Raw genomic sequence first — 8,232 nt, 5'->3', positions numbered from 1 at the left:
CCTCCGTGAACAACCGGCGAAGCATCTTCCATGTTGGTGTCAGTCTCAGGCGCCGGGCTGGATGGCGAGTCATCGTGAGGGTCCTCATCGGTCCAGGGGAGTTCGTCGGGTTCGAAAGAATAACGAGTTTCAGCTAGTCCAGAGGTTTCAAAGGCTTCCACGTCTGCCTCAGTCAGTTCACCGATCCCTTCAAGAAAGTCTTTTGCTACCAAGTTGATCACGTGGCAAAGACACCCATGAAAACGATGTTCGTGTGGCCAATGAACAGTCTTTCGCGCGTATCGGTCCGATAAAAGGCGGGCCATTGCTCGGTTGGACGAAGCGTTATCAGCAGTCATCGCGAAGTGGTTATGGACCCTCATGTGCTCCAGGGCATCCCAATAAACCTTCGTCAGATTTTCGGCGGTGTGTTTTCCCTCCAATTTCTGAAGAAATCAAAAGGAGCGTCAACACACGTTTTAAATGAGAGATTAGATAAAAATGGCTCACCTTGAAAGCTAGCAGTCGGCGACAGAACTGTCCCTCGGCGTTGAAAAAGAAACTGTTGATGGCTAGGTAGGTGTGAGAGAAATCGGGGCTTGTCCAACAATCAGTCGCCGTTGATACCACACCGGGGACTTGAGCTATCTCTTCCATGAGCTTTTGCTCCAGATCTTTGAATAAGGATTCGGCGTCCGCTTTGATCCCCATGCGACCAGGCCAATAAAACGAAGGGCTAATCGCACGCAGGGCAGACTGCATCAAGTCACCCTCGAAGATGGAAAACGGAAGATTTTTGCTGATTACCGCGCCAATCAGCAAAGACCTAAGCTCTTTCTTACGAGCAGCAGCGATGACAGGGTCCTCTTCGGGTGGGATGCTACCCGGTGCGCGACGGAACCAAGCTGAGGGCAATCCAGGGCAAATGCGGCGATGTTTGTGAAGGTTTGAGTTTGGTCTACCAACAATGGAACACTCCGTACTGAATTGACCAACACCAAAAGTCAGTGATTGGAACAATGTTATATATGTAACAGAAGAGAAGAAAATCCTTTACGTACGGACAGTGTAAGCAGGGGTACACCATGGTATCACCTTTGCCAGTTTCTTGGTGAGGTCGTGGTTCCTAAGCAAGAGCAAAGCTAGAATTAGTTCCCACCATCCAAAACATAGGCATAACCGCCCAAACATTGAACGCTAGCTGGACTCACATCGAAGTAAAGATACACGTCCAAACGGTGTCTGTTGGCACGCAACACGTTCTTGCCGGCGAATTCGTTTTCATCGGGTTCGTCTTGTATCACGTATGACTTAGGTCCCCAAGATTTGGCCTGACCAGGAGTTCCAGAGCCACTACCAGGACGACTAGAGGTTTGAGCCGGACGAGGATTTGATGCAACTCAAGGTGTAGAGGCCACACGGGGTGAGTTGTTGACTCCGACCAATGTGGTTTGGGTAGTGCGACGAGCGTAGGGTGTGCCTTTGGGAGGAGGTTGAGCAGGGAACCTAGGCATGATGTGACAAAGGAAGTCGGTAGGTCTTCGAAAGAAACGTAGGAAGGGAAGGTGACCAAAAAACAGAAAGCAGAAAGACAATAATGATTAGCCTTGAAAAACCTGAGGCTACTCAATGATGACCTTTTTAAAACACTTTTAAAAAGAAAAACCTCACCGGTTGTCAAATTTCCACTCGAGGGCTCCGAGATCCTTCATGATATCGGAGTTGACCCACGTGAGCGCCGGTAGCCAGATCTCAAGGTGGCCCATTTCCAATCGTGCCAGATCAAACGTGAAGTTGAAGCCACAACGGAATCGGTGCTGTTGGGTCTATATTTCAATTGAAAGACTTTGGAATTAAGAAATCCAGATCGATTAGGGAGATGGAGGCTTGAATAATGGGGAGGTGGAGTTGGGATATTAGATAACAAAGATGTTGAAATGGGATATCCTAGTCCACCTTGTTTGGGTGAGGTACTCATCCAAACAAGGTGCGTGCTGGAAGTGGGATAGTGTGAGTCCGAGGGCTCATGGGAGGCAGGGCACTTGAGTATGTGTTACTCATACATACGGTCATGTGAGTTATACAGTTCCGCTGTACAACTCAGTCAGGGACCACTGAATACTGGGTACTCAGCAACGGGGACCAAGCCCCTTGTAAATGGGTACGAGTTGAGTGGACTCATACCCACACCTGAATCCCTGCTACATAGTCTACATCACTGCTCAATGGCTCACCCCTCTGGGTGATCACATAATATTGCTCTATCGAGATCCTTTCAGCCTTGATCAACAAAACAAAAGATGCATGTTCTGCCTCTGAGTATCTTGAATTCTGTTGTCACAACAGCAGTAACAAACAATACCATGGTTTTTCTAATCACAACATAGAACCAGCTATGGTTGAGGAGTGACTTGAGCCTGGGTCATGCCCATGTATTCACCAGAGCCATCTGATGAGAATCATTATGCCTTTAACTGACCTTACGAGCTCTAAACAGCAAGGATATGGTCTTCAAGATGTTTCATGCTAAGCACGTTCACTTTGATCATTATTATATTTGCAGGGTTCTGAAGAAGTATCAAGACGATACATATGCTCAGACAAAGGTCGATGTTACCACAATCAGCTTTCATGAAATATGATTTGGCCAGTAATCAGGAAGTTCAGATTTGACAACACGGCATAATGTTTATTGAGCATACTTTGCATACACATATCTGACCATTTGAATGCACAGCTTATGAAAGAGAACCAAATTGCGAACATCCTTTATTACATAATAACAGTCAAGAGATCAAGGATATATACAAGTCTGATAATTCTTTGCATACACATGACTACTGGCCATATAGATTCACAGCTTATGAAAGAGAAAAAAAACGTGAACACCCAATAATAAATAATATGAAGGATCAAGAAACAAGTCAGGTAATATACACAAGTCAGACAATCAGACTTTGAGTCGACAATCAAAAGGCTGATTGGCAATCAGATCTGGAAGGAATTCCTGAAAACTCTTTGGTAAATATAACTCCCACTATGTAGTTTTGCAGAAGACTCTTGATATGAGTCTACTTCTTCATTTGAATTCGAACTCAAGTCGAGAGATAAATCAGTATCGGAATCTTCAAAAATTGAGTCTTCATTGTCCAAGTCCAAAACGTCGTCCCAATCATTTTCAATTTGTGTAATTTTGATCTTGTCAGACCGAGCCAAAATTCTCTGATTCTATCAGTAAAGGATTCAAATTTCTTAGCATGTGCTGGCGACTTAAAAGTGATACGAAATACGCAAAGGGCTTACCTGATCGATGAACTCTAGATAAAAACCTGGACCGGCTTTCAATTCAGGGACTGCAGCCAGACTACACAATCTATCGGAAGCGTGAACGTCTTTTCTCAGGACTTGTGAAAATCCCATCGGATAAAGCCTAGTGAGAAGACAGATAAGGGAGGTGGGTGAGTGGATGAGCTAGAAAAGAAACTATTGGCGCGAGAACTCACTCGGGGTCTTTATTCCTGATTTGAATATCAAAGGTTTCTGTATCCCAGAAGAACTTTGACCACTTTACCGTCAAGGTATCGGATAGGCTGCATGAAATCACAGAATGAGTTTGATCGCCGAATATATCTACAGCATATTTGAATATGATTTTGTGGACCACTTACTCCCAGAGGTCTCCTTCGCGTAAGTGGATGATGAAGCCAGAAACTAGCATCGTATGGCAGGAAAGTAGACACAAAAGTGAAACTGGGAGAAGAGTGCTTCGAACCATCGTTGATTGGATTTGAGGTATTGACGACTTGTAGCCCTCGAAGAGTTCGATAGGCTACCTCAATATAGTGGTATAGTTTTGAAAGGTGGAAATTCAAGAATTCCACTTTTGAAATCAAGAAACTCGGGTGGCGAATTGAGGCAAACGGAGTCTGTGGAACTTTCAAGGTCGAGGGTGAAGATTGTAACTTTGAGGGAGCGAGGCTATTTTATACATTGTAGGTGGGCGCCAGAGAAGTGATTGAACGTGGCCCACCGAAAGAAGCGGGGTGCGACAATCATCACTCTCTCGTATGCTTGGTTGAATGTGACTACATACATAACACATTCAGCCAAAATAGAAGTCTCACACAACAATCCCACCAGGCACCGGTGACGCCAGGAGAGCCGTAGAACAAGTCAGAAGCAGACAAGAGCAGACATCACAAGGCATTTCCAATCTCCAACTTTGCGGAGGAACAATGCGAATCAGTTGGAAATTGGGCATGCGTAGTATGGCAATGAGGCAAGACTTAGGTAGACTTAGGTGCCTAGAAGGCCTTGCAAGGTGTGGTTATTGTTTTGAACAAAGACCATGTTCTGTTATTATCATAGTAGATAGATTGGCACTTGCCTCTTTTTGGTCCAATTTGCAATTCACATGGATGTTACACTTTGAAATCCACTGCATCCAGCCCTACATTCAGGCAAAAGATTTGTAGGATACCTCCCTGTGTATACATATTCATTTGTGGGTTTGACATCACATGGGCACTCATACCAACTGCAACCTAAATTACATGTTAAAGGTTCCCAAAGGCACAAAGGCACCTGTAGAGTTCCATAAAAGCATCCACAGCTGTATGCCGTAATCCATGACATAAAGAAATTTTGGGTAGTCTCATGCACAGCTGTCATCCTCAATGACAATCACTTACTTAGATTAGGTATTTCTCTATTTGCAAGCCAAAATAGGCCAGAGATGTTCTATTTTGGCTTGCACCCCAAATCCTGCTGTACCTTGCTTCTCCCATGATTTCAAAACCACATTGCCATATATCTAACTACAGTTTCATTTCCAACTAGGATAAACACTAGACTCAATTGTACTTTTGCACAACCATGTTGTCTAGTTAATCCAAGGTTTTTGCTTAAACACATCTTTTTTAATCAACCACACCTTTTTCAACCATGTATTTTCAAGCACAATCCACATGTTCTCATCATGGATTCAAACCCAAGTGAAATCTAAATACTAAAAAGATGGACCACTTGCATGAGTTCGGACCTCTCCTCTCCTCTGTTGATCAGGTCCGCCTCCGGGTATCAGGTGCTATTCCCTTTTTGTCTGATGTCTCCATTGGTGAGCTTTTGTAGTCAAGATGTTTTCAATCGCTCCTTTTGTCTCCTTTTGTTATTTACACACTATTGTTTGTCTCACCTTGTCTTTTGATTCGCGTTTACCACCAGACTTTTAAACAAAAATTGTATTAAAACAAGCTATTGAATCCGGTCTTTTGTTGGACTCAGTCCTCGGCTTATAAAAGAAAGGTTACTAATCCCCTGCGAGACGAATCACTTTCTAATCCACAAGAAATCTCTCATCAAATTTTAACCCTACACATCTTTTTCCATTTTCTCTACCCTTCAACTCAAACTCAGCCCAATGACTTATCAACTTCTTGATTCAACGACTCAATTTGACCAGGATTCAACCAAATACTCGATTTGCAAGTATCACAAACATATAAAAGCTCATCAGACGGATCAATAAAACTGAAATTGAATACAGTTTTGATGGAACGATTATTGTGCAGTGTTGATAATATACACTATGAGTTCAACTGGTCAAACTGATCAAACAAAATCTGAATGAAGTCCAATTTCAACCTTTTTGACCTTCATTTGAAATTGATCAAATGGTGAACTAGATCTGCCCTGAAGGGACTAACTGAATCTCATGACTCATACTGAGTGGAATGTGATTTGATGGAGACTTCTGCTCACGATGGACTTGATGGTGGATTCAGAGCATCTCATCCAATTTGTGTTAAGATCTTGTGTAGTTCCCAATTCAGAACCCTTAATACATACCACAAAGTCAAACTGTTTCATTTGTTTTCTTGATTGTGATATGTATAATGTATCTCACAACTGGCCTTCAATTGATTTGTACTGAGTTTGTTTGGTTAAAAAAAATGGATTAGACTTCTGTTTCTTCTGGACCATTGCAGATTATCATGAAAGAGAGCAATCAAACTGATGATTGAAAGTCATTTTGAAAAGGGAAGCCAACAACTCATGATTTGATTGAAGTCCTTTGAATCTTGAAAGGCTTCCTCATATAGTTGATAGGTTTGACTTTAGAAGACAGAAGAACAAACTTGAAGCAATGCAACAAGACACAAATGTGGAGAGGGATCTTATTGTGTGATTCATCTTTCAAGTCTGAATAATCAATAAACTAACTCAGCCAGATGTATGATGTGTTGCCTTTAATTGTGGCAAATTTGTGCTGTAATTTCCTTCATCTTCCTCATTTATCAGATATTTTGTGACTATTTCACTTATAACGCAAAACACCTGAATGATTGAAGGTTTAGAGATTGAAGAGCTTAAGAACTTAATTTGCCTTGAAACACCCCATTGTTTCTTTATTTAAATGAAAGGTACAAGGGAGCAGATAAGTTCAGAAGTGGTATTGTGTGGGCTCAAGAGTAAGGTTTGGACAAAGAAGGTACGGGGAATCATTTGAAATTGAAAGGAAAATGTGCTGCTTGCACTCATATGCTCATCATTACAAATTTTTGTGCTGTTCAAGGCTTGAGGGTGTCAGACAGGGGTATTTTTGAGGGTTTGAGCGTGAATATCAAGATGATGAACATGAGCTACATGAAAGTTTCATAGAGAAGCAATGGATTTCATTTAGAGGATAATGAATGACTACAATAGTACTGACTTCATATGCACAAACAATCAGTGAGTTTGTGGGTCGTGAAGTGGGAGCACAACATGTTTTTTAAGGTTTTAATCATGAATTTGAAGATGATGGAAGGGTTATCTGGAAAAAGTGGTACAATGAGACTGTGTCTAAAAGCCAGTTTAGCTTTCTAGGGGCCTTCAAAGACCATATTTCCTTCATCTTCAGGGTATTTGGGATGTTTTTACGCACACAATGATGTTATGAGATGGTTTTTGAGAGTTTGAACAAAAATACAAATGTGATGGAGTGGCAATATGAAATGTTGCTATTGTGAGACCAGGTCTGGAAGTAAACTTTGTCATCTTGGGGGAGTCCAATCACTATATTCCTTTCAAGTTCAGGGTGCTTGCGGTGATTCTATGTGCTACTTTGTATTTCAGATCAAGAGTACCTGAGTTATGCAAAACTTGTGCACAACACTTTTGTAGATAGATTGGGGAAAATAATCATCTTTAGAGATGATTGGTATCTGTCATTGTACTTGGTTACAATAAGACATACTAATCTGTTTCAGAAACCCACGGCGGCTTCTATTCAAGATATTTAACTGCTACTATTGTGAATCAGCAAATTGAAGCAAAGTATAAGTTTTACATTAAAATGCATCACCTGAAGATATCAAACTTGTAATTGGGCCCAACTGACTCAAATTTTAACTTTTATACTTATGGGGAAGTTGGAATTGAGGTTGACAACTATGATCAACACCTAAGTCGGGTGTTGATCATCAAGGAGATTGACTATGAGTATATTGTTATGATAGTATTGGTTGAAATTATTTTGAAAGTTGAATGATACCATATACAAATTGTGTGCATCAACATGTCACGTTGAACTGCTTGTGAGCATGATGAGATATTTGTCCATTTATGTTTGAAATACAACATTGGAACAATGTTTTCTTTGGACTCAAAAATACCTAATATGAAACAGCTGACAAATGAGGTCCTTGTGATCAGCCAATTGACTCTATGTTGTATGATATTTAGAATTTAGGTCACTTTGCCAAAGACGTGGTACACTGTGGTATTTAGAGGTTTTAAGGAATTTTGCAATTGGATTGGTGCGGGCATGCCCGCATAGTCTCTAGTTAGGACAAATGTTGGTGTTCAATTGACAAAGCAAGTGTTGTTAGCTGATATCAAAGGAATTAGTGAGAGATAGGAGAAATTATGTTGCTGAGATTAATTGATTGATCTTCAGATTCTTGCACAAATCTATCACAAAGTTATAATGCAAAGTCAAACTTAGCTAAAGTAGTTGAATTCAGGACAGAGAGTACTCATGTTGTTCAATCTATGGAGGGATTAAGTTTTTGGTTAAAATGTGTCATTTTACCAAGGCTGCCACAAATCCTATAAGTATAGTATTGCATTTGCAATACTTCAAACAGCAAGTGTATTGAGTATAGAATTTTCTTACAGTACTATACTAGATATGGTATTGAAAACCAGGATACCCAAAATCTTCAGGTCCCGTTATAGTATGATAAGAGTACCAGCTTTAGAGAAACACAA

At 41.1% G+C, this 8,232-nt stretch overlaps 1 protein-coding gene across 1 annotated transcript; it reads right to left on the bottom strand.

Moving 5' to 3' along the window:
* Positions 1–2,967: 2,967 nt before the first annotated feature.
* On the bottom strand, positions 2,968–3,754 carry MELLADRAFT_69758 (uncharacterized protein; the record flags this gene model as incomplete). The annotated part of the gene is made up of 4 exons (XM_007418858.1): positions 2,968–3,207; positions 3,283–3,409; positions 3,483–3,569; positions 3,648–3,754. 4 exons carry the CDS (start codon positions 3,752–3,754, stop codon positions 2,968–2,970), a joined length of 561 nt encoding a protein of 186 aa, XP_007418920.1.
* Positions 3,755–8,232: the final 4,478 nt, after the last annotated feature.

This window comes from Melampsora larici-populina, assembly GCF_000204055.1.
Source record: "Melampsora larici-populina 98AG31 unplaced genomic scaffold MELLAscaffold_109, whole genome shotgun sequence".
Taxonomy (NCBI): domain Eukaryota; kingdom Fungi; phylum Basidiomycota; class Pucciniomycetes; order Pucciniales; family Melampsoraceae; genus Melampsora; species Melampsora laricis-populina.
Note: the sequence above shows the minus strand (reverse complement) of the source record. Positions and strands in the feature narration are given on the sequence as shown.